Source organism: Chlorella variabilis, assembly GCF_000147415.1.
Source record: "Chlorella variabilis unplaced genomic scaffold CHLNCscaffold_26, whole genome shotgun sequence".
Taxonomy (NCBI): Eukaryota; Viridiplantae; Chlorophyta; class Trebouxiophyceae; order Chlorellales; family Chlorellaceae; genus Chlorella; species Chlorella variabilis.
In genome coordinates, this window is record NW_005435062.1 from 235,902 (window position 1) to 252,315 (window position 16,414).

General features: G+C 59.7%; 4 protein-coding genes across 4 annotated transcripts; 2 read left to right on the forward strand and 2 right to left on the reverse strand.

The window, feature by feature from the left end:
* Window positions 1-401: 401 nt before the first annotated feature.
* Window positions 402-6,021, forward strand: CHLNCDRAFT_59111 (hypothetical protein; the record flags this gene model as incomplete). Its single annotated transcript, XM_005843808.1, has 19 exons — window positions 402-471; window positions 562-659; window positions 739-812; window positions 895-1,215; window positions 1,329-1,445; window positions 1,592-1,709; window positions 1,949-2,057; window positions 2,156-2,238; window positions 2,324-2,436; window positions 2,505-2,611; window positions 2,790-2,925; window positions 3,055-3,158; window positions 3,254-3,387; window positions 3,457-3,594; window positions 3,703-3,757; window positions 3,855-3,931; window positions 5,159-5,319; window positions 5,447-5,627; window positions 5,901-6,021. Coding segments are annotated over exons 2-19 (2,208 nt in total), but the record flags the coding sequence as incomplete, so codon positions are not given.
* Window positions 6,022-6,770: 749 nt separating this feature from the next.
* On the reverse strand, window positions 6,771-10,843 carry CHLNCDRAFT_37221 (hypothetical protein). The gene is made up of 17 exons (XM_005843889.1): window positions 10,411-10,843; window positions 10,135-10,318; window positions 9,913-10,001; window positions 9,539-9,747; window positions 9,355-9,462; window positions 9,165-9,243; window positions 8,899-9,020; window positions 8,742-8,786; window positions 8,583-8,648; window positions 8,387-8,481; window positions 8,247-8,307; window positions 8,081-8,139; window positions 7,735-7,885; window positions 7,583-7,652; window positions 7,379-7,454; window positions 7,184-7,249; window positions 6,771-7,089 (listed from the first exon to the last, which is right to left on the reverse strand). The coding sequence occupies exons 1-17, from the start codon at window positions 10,459-10,461 to the stop codon at window positions 6,974-6,976; spliced, it is 1,647 nt and encodes a 548-aa protein (XP_005843951.1). The 5' UTR covers window positions 10,462-10,843; the 3' UTR covers window positions 6,771-6,973.
* A 252-nt stretch (window positions 10,844-11,095) lies between these two features.
* CHLNCDRAFT_139722 (hypothetical protein) lies at window positions 11,096-15,254 on the forward strand (the record flags this gene model as incomplete). Its single annotated transcript, XM_005843809.1, has 9 exons — window positions 11,096-11,145; window positions 11,311-11,368; window positions 11,445-11,570; window positions 11,726-12,060; window positions 12,161-12,836; window positions 13,022-13,185; window positions 14,641-14,787; window positions 14,894-14,958; window positions 15,082-15,254. The coding sequence occupies 9 exons, from the start codon at window positions 11,096-11,098 to the stop codon at window positions 15,252-15,254; spliced, it is 1,794 nt and encodes a 597-aa protein (XP_005843871.1).
* A 544-nt stretch (window positions 15,255-15,798) lies between these two features.
* Window positions 15,799-16,243, reverse strand: CHLNCDRAFT_139724 (expressed protein; the record flags this gene model as incomplete). Its single annotated transcript, XM_005843890.1, has 3 exons — window positions 15,799-15,893; window positions 15,974-16,035; window positions 16,116-16,243. The coding sequence occupies 3 exons, from the start codon at window positions 16,241-16,243 to the stop codon at window positions 15,799-15,801; spliced, it is 285 nt and encodes a 94-aa protein (XP_005843952.1).
* Window positions 16,244-16,414: the final 171 nt, after the last annotated feature.

Here is a 16,414-nt window from a genome sequence, read left to right on the forward strand (position 1 = left end):
AAAGGGGTGGGCCCGAAAAAAGGGGGGGGGGGGTTGTTTTTTTTTTTTTTTTTTTGGGGGGGGGGGGGGGGGGTGTCGGGAGTCGGCGGCAGCGGTGAGGGGCTCGAGCCGGCGGCAGGGGCGGGAGCCGCCCGTAGGCTGAGGCGAGGCTAAGGATGCGGCCGAGGAAGCTCCCACTCTACAGCTGTGGCTGGAGCATCACCCTCACAGCCGTAGCAGCAGCATGCCTCCTTCTGGCAGATGGAGTGAGTACGCGAGCGATCCGATAAGTACCGCAGACGAATGACTTACACCGAAGAGTTCTGGCTCCCACACTCCCACCGCTCCCACTACGGCCGAAGTACAACTCACTCTGCCTTTAAACCCTGTCTTCTTTGTGCACTCCCTGTCTTTCGTTTCACCACAGAGCAAACCCATAGCCTCCGTGGGTAGTGTGAGCAACCGTGAATACTAATTTGAATCCCCGACAGGGTGAGGGACCCCACCCTCGCCGCTTTGTGATGTCTGGCGGCAACCCTGAAATCATCGGGCCCCAACCTCACACGCCTTGAGGACTTGCAGGATTTGAGTCCAAACGCTTTTTTGAATTCTCAGCCCCGATGGCCACCATTCATCAGCTGAAAAGCCGGGGCACCCTGGAGGATTCCGTCTCCCTCAAGGTGCAGGCGCATCACACACTGGGGGCCGTGCGCCCGCCGCCGCCATCCAACTAATTCAGCCGCCGCCTGCGCCTTGCAGGTGGCGGGAGAACTGCGTATGGACAACGGCAAGATCAAGTGTCAGCTAACTGATGGCAAAGAAAACATTCAGACGTGCGCCCGTGGCGCGCTGGGCGGGCAATGCCGGGGAAGCCAACGGGGTGACCAGTGACACAACCTGTGCCGCTGCGTGCAGTGTGTTCACCTCCCAGATGGCCCGTGAGTTCGGTGGTGAGCTGAAGAGCGAGTCTTTGGTGCGCGTTCACGAGGGAAGCATCAGCGCAATCGGCGATAGCCATGTCCTGATCGTTGCCAAGGCTGAGCTTCTGCAAGGCGGCCCCGGGGCGGCCGGCGAGCCTGCCAGCGGGGCCGCCGAGGTGGCCAAGCAGGAACCGGTGTCGATGCAGATAGAGGCAGCAAAGACGCCAGCAGCCGCACTCAAGAGTTCCGCAGCGCTGAGCAAGAGCTCGCCCTGCATCACACCCGCCAGCCATCCCACCCCACCGTCGGCCGGCTGGTGCGTGATGCATGCCCCTAGGGGAGTTGCCGGGCCACAGCCCACTGCGATGCATCGAGCTGCCTGTGTGTGTGGTGTACAATTGACTCTTCCCTGCCGCCAACTGCATGCAGGGGGCAGAAAATGGGGTCCGCAACCAAGCGCCCGCTGCAGCCCATCAGCGCTCTGAACCCCTACAACAACAATTGGGCAATCAAGGCCAAGGTGGTGTCTAAAGGCTCAAAGCGCAGGTATGCTGATGCATCCCAATGCCGGTGGCTCTGCTGGTAGCAGCTGTCTCACTGCACGCTGCACATAGTAGCTACTTGCACTGCACCAGAGCCAACCTGGCATTGGCTTGACGACGGCCCCCTGGTGCCCATGGCGTCAACCGCAGCTTCTCACGTGGCAGCGTGTTCAGTGCGGAGGTCGTCGATGAGCAGGGGACCACCATCGAGGCCACCTTCTGGCGGGAGGCAGCAGACCACGCGTATGAGCTGCTGGAGGAGGGCAAGGTGCACTCTGAACCCACAGCCCACCAGCTGTGTTGGCCAACCCTCACCCGGCCTGACCATGTTGTTGGCGGCCGGCTGCATTTATTCGAAATGCTCGCACATTAATCGACCACTTCAAACTTTGGCAGTCGTGGTCATGGCAGCACTGCAGCTTGTGTTCTGTTCCTTGGTCAGCTTTCTCTGCTCCTTGGCCAAGGCGGCTTAACTGCTTCCTGCATGGTGGTGTTCATGACCTGCAGGTATACATTTTTGGCCGCGGCAATGTGAAACCTGCCGACAAGCGCTACAGCCGCGTGCGCAACGACTATGCCCTGCATTTTGACACCGCCTCGGAGTTGGAGAGCTGTGGTAAGAGCCCACACTTAAGGCCTCCTTTCTCGCTGTGCTGAAGGCCGGTGAAGAGTTGCCAGTTAGCATGTGCTGGGCTTGCTCTTTGCCACATGCAGCCGATGACATCGACACCAGCAAGATGCATGTCAAGATGGAGTTTGTGCCAATTGAACAGCTGGCTGCGTTTGTAGACAAGAAGGTGCACAGGGCAGCCCCATGTCTTTCCCTTCCAGCAGTGACTGTCGTGCAAACAAAGAGGCGACACATTATGTTTGCTGGTGCAGATGATGGTGGATATCGTTGGGGTGGTGATGGATGTGAAGCCCCTGGGCAGTGTGAAGCGCAAGACGGACCAGGTGGAGCTGTCGCGGCGCGACATCACCCTGGTGGACCAGAGGTAAGGGACTGTTGAATCCTATGTCGGCATGCGCCTCTTTCTTACATGCACTGTATGCATGATTGCAGCCTCAAGACCGTCGTGCTTACGATGTGGGGCAACGCAGCCGAGGCCGCAGGGCGAGAGATAGAGGAGCTTGTGCAGCAGGCGCCTGTCGTGGCCATCACAGCCTGCCGTGTGTCCTCCTACAATGGCGTCTCAGGCACGTTGCTGGGAAGCTGTCATGCTCGCTGCATGCTCAGGCGCAGCAGCAGCTGGCAGCACCCAAACTTCCGCTGTTTTGCATTTGAACTGTGCTGCCTCTGGCCGGTGCCCCCTACTTTCTGTTACTGCTTCCCCTGCCCGTGGTGCAGTGAGCAGCCTGCAGCGCAGCGCTGTTCTGATCAACCCGGACGTGCCTGAAGCAGTGGCGCTTCGGCAGTGGTACGACTCTTCGGGACGCGGCGCTGCCATGTCCCACGTCGGCGAGGGCCTGGCCACTGCGCTCAAGTAAGCCACGACCATGTCAAAATGGCAGTGGGCCACTGCCTTGATCAGTTTCACCGTTTCACCAGATGCACCAATGTATTTTCTGCCAGAGTGACTCCCACCCCCAACATGCTTTCAACTTGCCTGCAGGCACAGCGGCTCGAGTGCCGGGCAGGAGCGTGCCTCGCTGGAGCTCTTTCGGGCGGCGGCACCAGCTACAACACAAGACAAGCCACACTATTCCACTGTCACAGGTGCCTAATCCTGCAGCAAATGCGGCGGTGCTCTTGGCACTATGAGTTGTCTCGCCTGCCTGCTTTTATCGGCAATGCCCACCCATGCTTTGCAGCCACTTTTGCCATGGTCAACCCCGATCAGGCACTGTTCTACATGGCCAACCCTGAGAACAACAGGAAGGCAAGCACGACGGCGCCGCGTCTCTGCCCTGGTTTCATGGGGTTGCTTTGCGCTCTTTGTGTGTTGGTAGAGCCCAATGGGGGATGCTACTGTCAGTAATAACTGCGCCCTGGGCACACCCATCCGGCAATTCAGGTTGTGGAGCAGGGGCCCGGCCAGTACTTTTGCGAGTACGATGGCACCACCCTGTCCTCGATGGTGCGCCGCTACATCTTCAATGCCAAGGTCATGGATGTGAGCGGCGAGTGCTCGGTGCAGGTGTTCAATGAGCAGGTACGTGTGGTGCCGAGTGCGGTTTGTGGTGCTGCCTGGAGCCTGCCTTGCTGTCAGCTGCAGAGCACTGCAACGCTCACCGCGGTGCCCATTGCCCTGCTGCTGCAGGCGGAGCAGCTGCTGGAGATGAAGGCCGATGAGCTGGCCGAGCTGCGCGAGACAGGTGCGGATGGACGAATCGATTCGCTTAGAACAGCGCGCCCAGGGTGTCATCTGGCGCAGCTGCTGGCTGCTGAGCATTGACTAACTGGTGGCTGCAGATGCCAAGCAGTTCCAGGAGGTGCTCAAGTCGGTTCTGTGGAAGGACAACGTGCTGCGCCTTAAGGCGCAGGCGCAGGTGAGGAACACCCTGCGCTGTGTTTTGTGGTTGTGCCAACAAGCATCTCCCTGTTTGCATGCATCCGCCTGTTGGGAGAGGGCGCCACGGCCCAATGCGCGTGCTGCATTGACGCTGTGTAGGAATATCAAGGTGAGGTGAGGCAGCGCTACGCCATCGTTGACATCAAGCCATTTGCGTATGCTGAAGAGTCCAGGCGCCTTCTCTCGATTCTCGTTTGATGTTTATCGGTGATATGTTACATGCGGGAAACGGGGGCTAGTCAGATTCGAGCGTGGTGCACGAGCGAGGCAGGCATGCGCTGGAGGTTATTTAGTATCTGCAGAGGGCACTGAAGGGTGCTAGAGGGCGGCTACGTCCTCTGTCCTCTGTCTGGGTCCTCTGTGTCGTCCTGCAGTGGCAGCGGTGTTGGGCTGGGTGTTGGGCTGGGGTGCCGCCAGAAAGGAATGCAGTCCCAAACTCATACCGTGACGCTGGTACCAGTGAGAAGGGTTTCAAAGTGCTGGCTAAAGAGTGCCATGGGCCAGCTGGGCTTTTTCTTTTCAAGAAACGATCAAGAGGGGAGCCGTGCAGGCACCCTTCAAATCTGAAGCGGCCCTTCAGTTGCGGCGATGTCTGTAACGTTGCGGGTGCCCGCTCATGCGCCTCCGGGTGGCTGGGCGTCACACGTGCGTTCTGTGACGTGAGGGCGCGGGCGGATTCCATCCGCGTGCCTCAACGCTGATCGATAACTTCCGGGACAAGACCCCATGTGCCCGACGGTTGGCAAGCATCCTGGCTGACATTTGGGCCCATTGAACAGAACTGCAGGCCCTGCACTCGCTCCAAGGCGTGGGGCAGTTTGGCCTGGGCCACTTTTTCTTAGGGAGCTGGTGAACCTTGGACCACAGCCTTTCACTGGAGCGCTGCAGCGGGATGCAGTTGAGACCTGGCGGCAGCGGCAGCAGCATGCCCCCATGCCGCCGCCGACGACGACGCATCTTTGTGTCGAACATGCACTACCCTTAATCACACGCATCACAATCTTCTTATCGGTCCAGGCACGCTGCACAGTTACCCCCGCTCGGGCTGCAGTTACCGGCGCCCTTTTAGCAAAACACTTGGCCTGAAAACAGGCCGATGCCCCCCCACGAAGCCAGCCTCGTGGTTGATGGCCATTTGCCTGAGCTGCGCTTGCACCCGGCGATCAAAGCCGCCTGCCGGCGCTTGCTGCCGGGTTGGGCGGAGTGCTTTGAAGAAGACGTGGAGATCGGCTTCATTGCCGGCGGCATCAGCAACGCGCTGTTCAAAGTGGCGCCCGCCCTACCGCCGCCCGAGGCGCCATCTGAGGGGCGGCGCGCCGTGCTCCCGCCCGTGGCCTTCCGCATATACGGCGACAACACGGAACAGTTCATCGACCGCACCAGGGAGCTTGCCTTGATGCAGCTGGCACACGAGCACGGTTTTGGGCCGCGGGTCCTGGCGACGTTTGGCAATGGCCGCATAGAGCAGTTCCTGCCTATGCGCTCGTTACAGGCGAGTCATGTTTTGCGTTGGTGATCCGGGATACATCACATTTGCGTACTGCAAGCAGCAGGCGGCAGAAGTGGGGTACATCCCGGCTGTCCCGCATATGCAGCCCGAGGAGCTGGCCGGCCCCGAGTTTGTGCCGACGATTGCTGCCTCGCTGCGCCGCTTCCATGACATCCCCGCGCCGGTGAGATGCCCTGTGAATCGGTATGCATGGATGGTGTGCCACCAATCTGACCTCTATCGTCGCCATGCAGGGTGTCAGAGAAGCCCGCACCCCCTTTGCACGCATCTTTGAATGGCTTGATATTGCAGAGACATTTGTATTTGAGGCACCGCAGGTATTCCACTTCCCAGTTGCCTGCGTGTCTTATGTTGGCTTTGGTAATCAGATTGAATTTGATATATGTCTATGACGGCGCCCGGTGGCCCACCCCGAATTGTCACGCTGGGCTTGCAGCGGCAGCAGGTGTTTGCCAACTTTGATTTCGCAGCCATGAGAGCAGAGGTGCAGACGGTGGAGGCTGCCGCTGCTGCCATGCACTCGCCCGTGGTGTTTGCCCATAACGACCTGCTGTCAGGTGGGGCATAGTCGGCATGCATTGAGCTCGCTGGGCATACATGCTTTCCCCTCCTTGTACAACAGCACTGATTGCCTGCTGTTGCTGTCACCAGCAGGCAACATCATGGTATCGCTTGCATCCGAGAACAGTAGCACCCGTCCTGGGGTTGCCAGCTCAAGATATGCCTCGCACGGCGACACCAGCACATCGGCTGGTCAAACGGGAATGACATTCATTGACTTTGAGTATGCTGACTGGGCACCACGCGGCTTTGACTGGGGCAATCACTTCTGCGAGTGCGTCACTTGAACTTGCAGTTCGTGGTGCCACACACAGGATGTCGAAATGGACTCCTGTCATCCTGTCGTGGAGAGCAGGAGGGTATACTGACAGGAGAGTTGAATTGCATGTATGGTGCAGGTACGCTGGCTTTGAGTGCGATTACACGCGGTACCCCACGCACCAGCAGGCAGCACGCTTTATTCAGCACTATTTTGCGGGAGGCAGCCACGATCGCTTGACATCAAAGGTGCGAACCAAGCAATGCATGCCAGGACAAGTTACCGTCGCACGTGCCTTGACCATAGGAAGAGCGTGCAGTTGGCAGCATGGCTAAACATGATTTAATGGTGTGGTTGTCCACCACACACCAACCACCGCTCACCGTTGCTGCCCTACAGGAGCCTGCGGTTGTTGCACATTGCGTAGCGGAGGCAAACGTGTACGCTCTGGCATCCCACCAGTTCTGGGGCACCTGGGCCCTGCTTCAGGTGGTTTGGCTCATTGCAAGCTCGCCCAACAAACTAGTCCAAAGAATTGGGGCTGCCGCCTGTGCAGGCCAAGTGGAGCAGCATTGATTTTGACTACCTTGCCTATGCAAAACTGCGCTGGGAGGAGTACCATCGGAGGAAGGATGAATTCCTGGCGCAAGCCAGAATCTAACTGCGTAGCGCCGGACAACGTTCGGTAATCATGAGCGGGCCGCCCGCTCCGGCCATGCCTCCCACTCAGCAAGATCTGCAGCTGTCAGATGTGGCTGGATGGTCCCCAACGCGAATGTAAAATGCCGGGGGTGAACGCGACGCGCTACACAACAGCACAACAGCTGCTGGGTATAGAGGAAACCATCGGCCGGGTAGGAATGGAATGGTGTTGCTCTCTCACCAGCACAACCACTTACCTCCCTCAATATCTTCTCGCAAAGCGGCCAGCGCCGCCTCCCTACACACTGCTGCCAGCTCAGCACCTACAGAACATGGCGGGGTTCGATGCCGCCTTCAGTCGCTAAAGCACTCAACATCAGCAGCCGCCGGTTGCATAGTGCCTGCTCCAGGGACAAGAACAACCAGTGCGTCGAACGACAAAGTGGCTTTGCCTGTGAAGCAGTCTGTGCATGCTGCTATAGTAGCCAAGTTAACGTCAGCCGTGAGTGGAATCTTGCGGGTATGAATCTGCATCAGTGGACATTGTAAATCGAACTTTGCCTTAGGACACACATGCCAACACACCCACCCACCCACCCATACAATTATGTCGTAATGTCCCCCTAGAGCAAACTTGAAATTGAGCATGTGCTGACCTGGAGGGCCTGTAGCCGGCCCAGCTCATCCGGGGGCGGCACATACAGGATCACATCAAAACGCCCTGGCCTGAATGAACAAAATGAAGTGGAGGTTGTGAGCCTTTAGTCCAGCATTTGCTAAACATAATACCAGCACGGGTGCAACTTGCCTTATGAGAGCAGCATCAAGTGCTTGGGGGCGATTTGTGGCACCCATCACCAAAACCCCCTGTGCCAGCTCCAGGCCATCCATCTCGGTGAGAAATGAAGAGAGCACACGGGCCGTTACGTCGCTTGCAATCTCGCGGTCCACACGCTTGCCTGAAACAAGTAGAGAATTTTGGCTGAAACGAGTTCCCAGCGCGCCAAACAGGTGCAAACGTTTGGCGCAGCTTTGTTGGGCCTGGTAACTTGATCACGCTGATCGTGAACCAGCTTGGCCTATAATACACATATACATGTTATACAGGTGGAAACAGGTGCTGCCAGTGCATCAGACTACTTCAGATTACGCACCCACAAGCGAGTCGAGCTCATCAAGGAAAACAATGGAAGGTGCGACAAGCCGCGCCCGCCTGCACTTGCCATTACTGGAATGCACCATGTGCTTCAAACAGGGCTGAGACGGGCTCGGCCGCTGTCCCACACGCCCACCGAGACCACGGTCTCCCAATCCGCTTGCCTGAAAGTTTCGCGAAGAATGGCCTCGCCCTCACCAACATGCATGCTGTAGAGCTGCGTTCCTGCGGCAAGTATTGGTGCACTTTTAAGTATCGCAATAAAATGGGGATGTGGCAAGCTGAACCCGTTGAACTTGCTAGCCTGAGAGAGGAATTAGCGTAGCACCGCTTGCGGTTGCAGCGGCCCTGACCAGCGTCGTCTTGCTGCACCCAGGTGGGCCATGCAACAAAACACCCCTGCAAAAGAACAGGGGCACTGCAGCGTGGTAAGAGGAGACGACTGGCTGTTGTTGGTGTGCTTCTGAAAACAAGTGAGGCTGGCAGCCAAGCCAACGCACCTCGGTGGCGACAATCCCAGTCGCTCAAAGGCGCCAGAGTGCCTCAACGGCCACTCCACAGCTTGTCTGCAGCAGAAACAAGATGATCAGTACACATGATGCATACTGTTTGTGCACCTGCTTCGGCAGATGCACGGCCAAAGCCGGGGCCGGTCGCACTTCAGCTGTTGTTTCACTGCACTCAGCCCCCCAATGTCGTCCCAGCTGCAACAGGACAAAGACAAATGTAACTATGCAAAGTAATGAAGGAACAACTGCAATAATGCGCAACATGCAAACTGCAGCAACCAGTGAACTGCCGGCGACCGCGGCGCACTTGATGGGCCTGTACTCCACAGCAGCCCCTCTTGCCATCGACGGCCCCACGCGCTTCATTGCAGCAACAAAGTCATCGGCTGTGACGAGTCGCATCATGCTGCGAGGTGCAGTATGTAAAAACTCTGCACATTGAGCTATTTCCATCTGCATAGGGGACTCTGCCGACGGCGCCGGAAACAAGCTGGGCCTTGAAGCAGCAGGTCCCACTGTAGCTGGTGCTGCTCCCGCTGGGGCTTCAGCTCCTGCTGCGCTGTCTGCCATGACCGCAATGGCACTCATTCCAGCCTCCCTGCACAGAGCGCCCAGATCTGCGCCTGTGTATCCATGACACTCGAATGCCAACCTGCAGGGAGCCGCTTCACACATGAATGCGCATGGCCACACACGCTTGAACGCCTGTGCACATTGAAACCCCACCACCCCCCACCCACAAGTTCATGCGGGAGGCGCTTACTGCTGCAGGTCCACAGAGCCATCTAGAGGCAGTCGCTGTGTCAGCAACCGCAAGATACTCGTCCTGGCTGCGGCATCTGGAATAGGCACAAGTATCTCACGCTCCAACCTGCACCAGCATTTCTGACCACCCTTGAACAACAACCGAAATGGATGCCCGCGTCTGCAGCAATCAGCCGGCTCACCTGCCCGGTCGCCTGAGCGCTGGGTCAACGGCATTCGGCCGGCTGGTGGCACCCACTACCAAAATGTGCCCCAACCGCTGTTTTCCGTGTTCAACCTGCTTGCATTGTGGACCCAGAGCTGTCGCGCCATCCAATAGGGTCAGCAGCTGCCCCACTATCCGCGCCTCCTGCTGGCGCGCCGATTCTCGCCGCGGACAAAGGGAATCCACCTGCAGGTGCTTGAGCGCCAAAGAAGAAGGAACCACAGGGGGCAGGAATAGTCTCAGGAACAGCAAACAACGTGCAGCAACAGACATGCCTGCTGTGCTATAGGGCAGGCGGAGCCGGCACGGCCAGCTCCGAAGTGCACGTGCCCGGCCCAAGAACAAACTTGCCTCATCCAAGAAGATGACCACCAGCTGGCCAGCCTCCGCATCCTTGTTGGCTGCAGCAAAGACATCACGTAACCGGCGCTCTGACTCGCCTGCACCACGGAGCAGAGGAGCAGAGCGCCAAGCGGGGTTGGAAGGTGCGTGGTGTATGTGTTTGGGAGGGGGGCGGGGGACATACAAGAGCAACCACACAACCCTGGCTGCGGCAGAACAACCGCGGCTTGCCTGTGAAGGCGCCCACAATGGATGCTGCTGTCACCAAGTGCATGGCGGCGCCGCACTCGAGGGCAACCGCATGTACCGCAGCGGTCTTGCCGCATCCGGGGGGGCCATGCAGCAGCAGGCCCTTGGGCCACCGGACTCCCAGCTGCACGGCTGCTGTAGAATACTGCATGGGCCAGCTGAGCGCCTGCAGCATGAATCCGGGGGGCAGCGGGCGTGCAACGCCTGGCGCTCGGGCAGCGGATGGGCGGCGGCAGGCGCGTGGGGGCAGGGTCCCACCTCCCGCAGGGCCTCCAGAGTGTCGTCCATCCCCGCCAGCCCTGCCGCCATCGCTTCTTCCACACGCGCGCTTTAACCAGGCGCCAGCTCTGTGGCGGCGAGGCTTGTGTTATGGCAAGGGGGCAGTTGCGTTGGGCTTGCGGCTTTTCAGGGTGTTGGCGATAGGTCATCAAGTTACTAGTAGTCGGCAAATGCAAGCTCGGGATGACCAGTCAACTGGTGTTCATGGTTTCATTCTGCTTTGAATGAATTCCTCCCCTGTCAAAGTTCCGTTGCTTCCATCTCGGGGGCCCATTTCGAGACACCAGTAGCGCGCGCCACTTCCGCGCCTCGCTATGGTGCCCTCTCCGTCGCAAGCAGGGCCCGAAGCACCGCGGCCAGGGTGAGACAGCTGCTGGGGACAGCCACTGTGCTGGTCGGCGAGAGAACTCCGAGAGAGCCCCTGTTGCTGGCCTGCGGTGCAGACTGAAGGTGGCGCTTGACCTGGGAGCCGTCGTCGAGCACTGCCGATGCTCCATTTGCATGGGTGAACGCCCTGCTGTCGGCTCGCCGCCCACCCCCTCCACCACCACCTCCTCAGTCCCTATCCTGCCCGCAAGTTGCCCGCAAGCAGCCTCACCAAACATACCTCCTTCCTTGTTGCGATGCAGGCATCATCAAAAACACCCGGGCCGTCTCGGCGTGCATGCACCGCTTCTGCAAGGACTGCATCGAGGCTTGGCTGCGGACGCAAATGTACGGGCTGCACGGCTGCTTGCATCGTCCGCTGCTATGCATGGAACGTTACCAAGCCTCCGGCAGGCTGGCGGCAGATATAGGCTTGTGATGTGGGTGGGCTGGGAGTGCCGTGTGTCTGGAGCTAGAGTCACTGATTGCTTCCCCTCCGTGGCTGGTGTGCAGCGAGAACAACTGCCCGCAGTGCCGAGTCAAGTTCTCCAGCAAGCGGGACTGCAAGCCGGTGCGTTTCTAGGGTGGACAACCCAAGGACGAAACCTTGCCACCACCTTTGAGCCCACTTGCTTTGCCCGTTGCAGGACCCAGTCTTTGATCTGCTGCTGGGCACTATGTTTGGCGATGTTGAGGAGTTTGAGAAGCAGATGCTGGACCCCTCGCTGGAGGTGCTGCAGCAGGCCAAGGCGGTGGGCCAGCAGATTGCGCTGGTGGGTGCTGCGGGTGGGGGCCCCCTACACATCTGAATCTGTGCCAGAACTGCATTCCAGCCAGCGAGGCTGGCTGCCAGAGCACTGCAGGGAGCATGGGTGTCGGGGTGTGAGCGCAGATTTGCCAGCATGCATGCACCGTTGCATCCTTGCAGGCCAAGGAACAGGCTGCTGCCAGGCGTCCCTCGCCGCCGCCTCATGCTTCATGGCACATAGACAGCCTGGGCGGGCAGCAAGCGCAGCAGCTGCCATGGCAGGCCCCGCCGCGGGGTTTTGATGCCACCGTGCATGTCACGGCGGTGCGGCCCAAGCAAGCCGCTTCCGCAGCAGCACTGGCACTGTCAAATGTGGCACTGGCCCTGCCCCGGCAGCATGCACCCGTGGCTCACGTTGGCAAGCGGCAGGCTTGGAGCGCAGGGGGGAGTGATGCCAAGAGGCAGAGGGTCGGCAGCCCTGCAGACGAGGAGGACGCTGGCCTGCTGCAGTACAGGTGAGCGCCCCTCCTCAAGGGAGCTTGGACGCATGCTGCCATAGCTATTTCTTGCCCGACAGCTTTGGTGCACACATATATGCAAGATGCTTCGTTGCAGGGGCGTGCGATTCCAGGGTGACAACTGGCAGGCCCGCACCAAGCGCTCTGGCAAAGAGCTCAGCTTGGGCCTGTACAACACAGCGGAGGAGGCCGGCATGGCCTACGACATCGACCGCCTGCAGCAGCAGGGCGGCAAAGCGCAGCGGCTCAACTTCCCGCTGCTGCGCCAGCACTACAAGCAGATTCTGAGCGACTTGGCAGATCTACAGACCCCCGATGGCCTGCTGGACTTCCTTGCGGTCGCTGTGCAGGCGGCGGTAAAGGCGGCCCGTAACGTGCCGGGGGCCACCGCGCCCGAGAACACTGGCCCGGCAGCCGCCTCCATGCTCAACCCGCGGCGCTCAATCGCGCCGGCAGTCCACGCTGCTGCCAGCCTGCTGCGCCAGCCCTCAGCCCTTGCTGTGCCAGATCCTCCAGAGCCATCCGCCGCGGGCGCTGCTGACATGGAATCGGATTTGGACGAGGTGGGGCCGGCAGTGGCGCCGGTCTTGCTCCCACCCGAGCAGCATCTGGCAGCACGTCAGCAGGCCGAGCAGCTGGCAGAGGAGCGAGCACTGGCGGCGGGGCTGGCAGATGGCATAGCCCACGCGCGACTGGAGGCGGGCAGCGGCCCTGCTTGGCGGATGAACTATCTTGCATGCCCTGCCTCTGCCACCATCAGCCAGGTGTCAGAGGTACGTGCGTCTTGGATGGCTGCGTCACTGCCCCCATGCTGGGCTGCTCCTCGCTGCATCACATCGCATTGCATGTTTTGAGTCGTATGTAGGCGTGGCTGCACTGCTGTGGCGCTGCCTGCATGCGTCATTTGGCTGCCAGGACATGCAAGTTTCGTTGACGTAGTATGCGTGTACGGCTGCAGGCTGTGGCGCTGGGCATCTCGCAGCAGCATCGGCTGCCGCCAGGAGGGCTGCGGGTTGGGCTGGCCGTGGCAAATGACCTGGATGCCTCTGCAGACTTTGACGCACTGTGTTACGAGGGTGGTGCCGCCGGCAACCTGCTGCTGCGCGGTCACGTGACCATCAGGTGGGTTTGTTGGGATGGGACCGTGTCCCACACCAGGTGGGCCCTTACCGAGGATGTCCCACCCCTGGACCGCACCTGGCGCAGGGAGCTGCTGGCCACTCTGCAAGGCGCGCAGGAGACCCTGTGCCTGGAGTGCCACGCGGTGCCGTGCCAGCCTGAGCCCTGGGCAGGCACTAGCGGCGGCGGAGGCCTGGCGTCACATGCAGGTGTGACAGAAATTCCCACGGCTTCGTGACTGCTGCCTCCTTGTGTGACTTCTCGACGACTGTAGCTAAGAAGAATCATAGCGGAAAGCGTCCCATGATAGCGGAAAGCGTCCCATGATAGCGGAAAGCGTCCCATGTAATTTTTCTATGCCAGCACAGCAGAGCACCCATGCCGCGGCGCGTCACCCATTGCCGCGGCGCGATCACAGAATTGTAAAGATGACCCCTGGCTTTAACTGACGAGAGGAGGCGAGAATGTCCGGCTTTTCACCCAGCGCCAGCAACCTCCCCTTGAGCCTCTCCCGCAGCTCCCAATTCCCTCATCATGGTGCTGCGCCGCGCGGGTAAGCATAGCCCGTCGCGCGCGCTTGAGCAGCGGGGTGGCGAGCTGCGCTATGCCGCGCGTCAGGGTATGCCGCCCGGCGGCCCTACCGCTCGTGTTCACGCGGACAGGTTCTGCTTCCGCAGGCGGCCGCCCGGCTGGCAGTTCAGCACTGAGCAGCGGCCGGAGCGCACCTTCATTAAAAAGTGGCATGCACAGTCACCAGTAGCTGTGGCGGGGCGATGGCGTGCGCCGCGGAGTGGGCGGCAAGACCCTCCTCCTGCCACCACACCTGCGGAGCCCTGTGCTACTAGGTGGGAACACTCGTCTAGCGGTTGTGTATAGGGCATGATTCCAGCAGGCCACATTTCTGTCCTATCCGGCAGTGCGCTGGCCTGCCCCACCACCCTCCACCTCCCGCCCGCAGCTCACAAGACGCGGAGCAGGGAGCACCTGAAATAGGAGGCAACCTCACCATCGCATCGGCTGGGGTGGTTGGAGGCCTGATCTTTGTGGCAGGGGCAGCTTTCCTATTCAAGGATGCCATCAGGCAAGCAGTGACGTTTTCTGTGTCCCTTTCCGCCTGGCCAAGTTGAGTCAAAACAGTATTTTCGGTCTGTTTATTCAGGGCCTGCTTGGATTTGTTTACTACATTGGTGGATGAGTGGGGTTTCGGCGGGTACGTGGTGTACGGCTTCGTCTACGCCCTCCTGGAGGTGCTTGCTGTTCCAGCAATCCCGTTAACAATGACGGCTGGTGCGCTTTTTGGGGTCGGCCCCGGCCTGGCAGTTGTTTTGGTGTCGGCTACTCTAGCTGCCACGGCTGCCTTCTTGATCGCGCGGTGAGCAGTGGACGGTGCTGCATGGAGGACACTCAAATGCACCTTGTCTTTCCTCCAGCATGCCAGCTATCTGCCCGCCGCTGCAGCTATGTCGCCCGAGAGCGCGTGCTGGAGTATGCTCGCAGCCATCCGCGATTTGCCGCTATTGACAGGGCCATCGGGGCAGATGGGTTCAGGGTGGTGTTTCTGCTGCGCCTCAGCCCTCTCCTTCCGCTGAGCGCGTCCAACTATGTGTGAGTGATGAGGGATGCTGGCATTTCCTGTTTAGAATTTCTAACCATTTTATTGAAAGAAACTTAATGTTGGTTGACATACTATCCCTTGCCAACCCTGGTGCAGCTACGGCCTCATGAACCTCAGTCTGCGCGATTATGTTTTTGCCTCGTTCTTGGGAATGCTGCCAGGTGAGGCCGGGTCGGGCTAACAATCATCTGGAGCCAGGTCGTACGCCCTTCCCATGAGGCGGGGTGCAGACACGTTACCTGAAGTGGCCCCGATTGCAGGCACATGCTGCTACATTGCGGCAGGTGCCTATGGCACCCGCTTCCTCAGTGAGGGAGGCGGGGGGCTGGAGGGCATCAACTGGTGGCAGGCCGGGGCGGCTCTGGGGGCCAGTGCTTGTGCGATTGCTTACATCGGCAATCTGGCCCAGAAAGCGCTGGCGGACGTGGAGGTGGACGAGGGGGAAGAGAACAAGTAGTGGAGGTAGAGAGCAGCTTATGACGAGGCCGTGGAGTTGGAGAGCAGCAAGAAAAAGAGAGAGCAAATGAATGCCCAATCATGGCGCGTTGTCGGGCAGGCCGGCGAAAAGGACGCATCGCCCTTCCTGCAGCGACAAACAAAAGGGCATTGAAATTAACAGGCTGTCACTATGGGATCGTAGCCGATGCGCCAGCATTCACATATGCGCCCCGCCACCTGGTTAAGCACGTTGAAGGTGGCCACCGCATTGGCCTGCATGTCGGCACATTTGGGTCAATTGTGCAGGAGGCAAGAGCCTCGCCCACAGTGGCAGGAGCATCAAATGTACAAGAAGAGGTCGTCACCCACCGTGTCCATTGCATCTACCCGTATGCCCAACTGGTGCAGCTGGTGCGACAGGCCAGCCGGCAGCTGACGCAGCGTGCGGCCACATCCAATCACAATCAGATCTGCAGCAACAACCTCTGGCCAACAACTGTTGCTTGGGGACGGCACCTTCAGGCAGGGCGCAAGCAAGCGCTGCTCCCAAAAGGTCAGCGGTTTCAACCTGGAACTGGTTTCAGCAAGCGAAGCAGCGCCAGGTTATCCAGTGCGATGTCGGTAACTCGGCGCGCCTTCCACAGCGCAAACATGTCGCCTGCAGGCAGGTGTGCAGGCGGGTAGGTAGGTAGGCACTCACTTTGTCCCATCGCGTCCAAGGGCGCAGTGTTTACTCACCAGCCACCAGGATGCTGCCCTCCAACCACACATCATTCACCACGAATCCCGCGTCGTGCAACCTGCGCGGGGTGACAGGACGCATCACCCCACGGGCCTAGGCAGGCGCACACAGGGCGGTTCAGGCAGCTCAGTCCCGCACCCCTCGATGCGTGCCAGGCCTTGATCCGGCGCAATCAGGTCATATTCCTGTTGTTCAGTGCTCGTGTCATAGCGCTGCTGGCTTGCCGCCGCCGCCGCCGCCGCCGCCGCCGCCGCCGCTGCCGACATGTGCCGCCGTGGGGGTGCCAGCTGTCCCCCCCAATGCCGTCCTGCTGCTTCCCTGTCCCTGTCTGAGGTGAGGCTGTTTAGCCACTCATACCGAATCAAACTACAGCTTAGCTCCGGAGTTCTCACGAGGTGGCGAATTCTGGAGAGGTTCATTGTGATTTCATCGCGGAG

Bases quoted from the DNA above. Each gene is read 5' to 3' on its own strand.
- CHLNCDRAFT_37221 (XM_005843889.1), bottom strand. From the start codon at position 10,461: ATGGCGGCAGGGCTGGCGGGGATGGACGACACTCTGGAGGCCCTGCGG. The intron at 8,308-8,386 runs GCTAGCAAGTTC...TACTTGCCGCAG, and splicing joins TACGCTAATTCCTCTCTCAG to GAACGCAGCTCTACAGCATG. The intron at 7,455-7,582 runs GTCAGCACATGC...CCACTGATGCAG, and splicing joins GCCGGCTACAGGCCCTCCAG to ATTCATACCCGCAAGATTCC.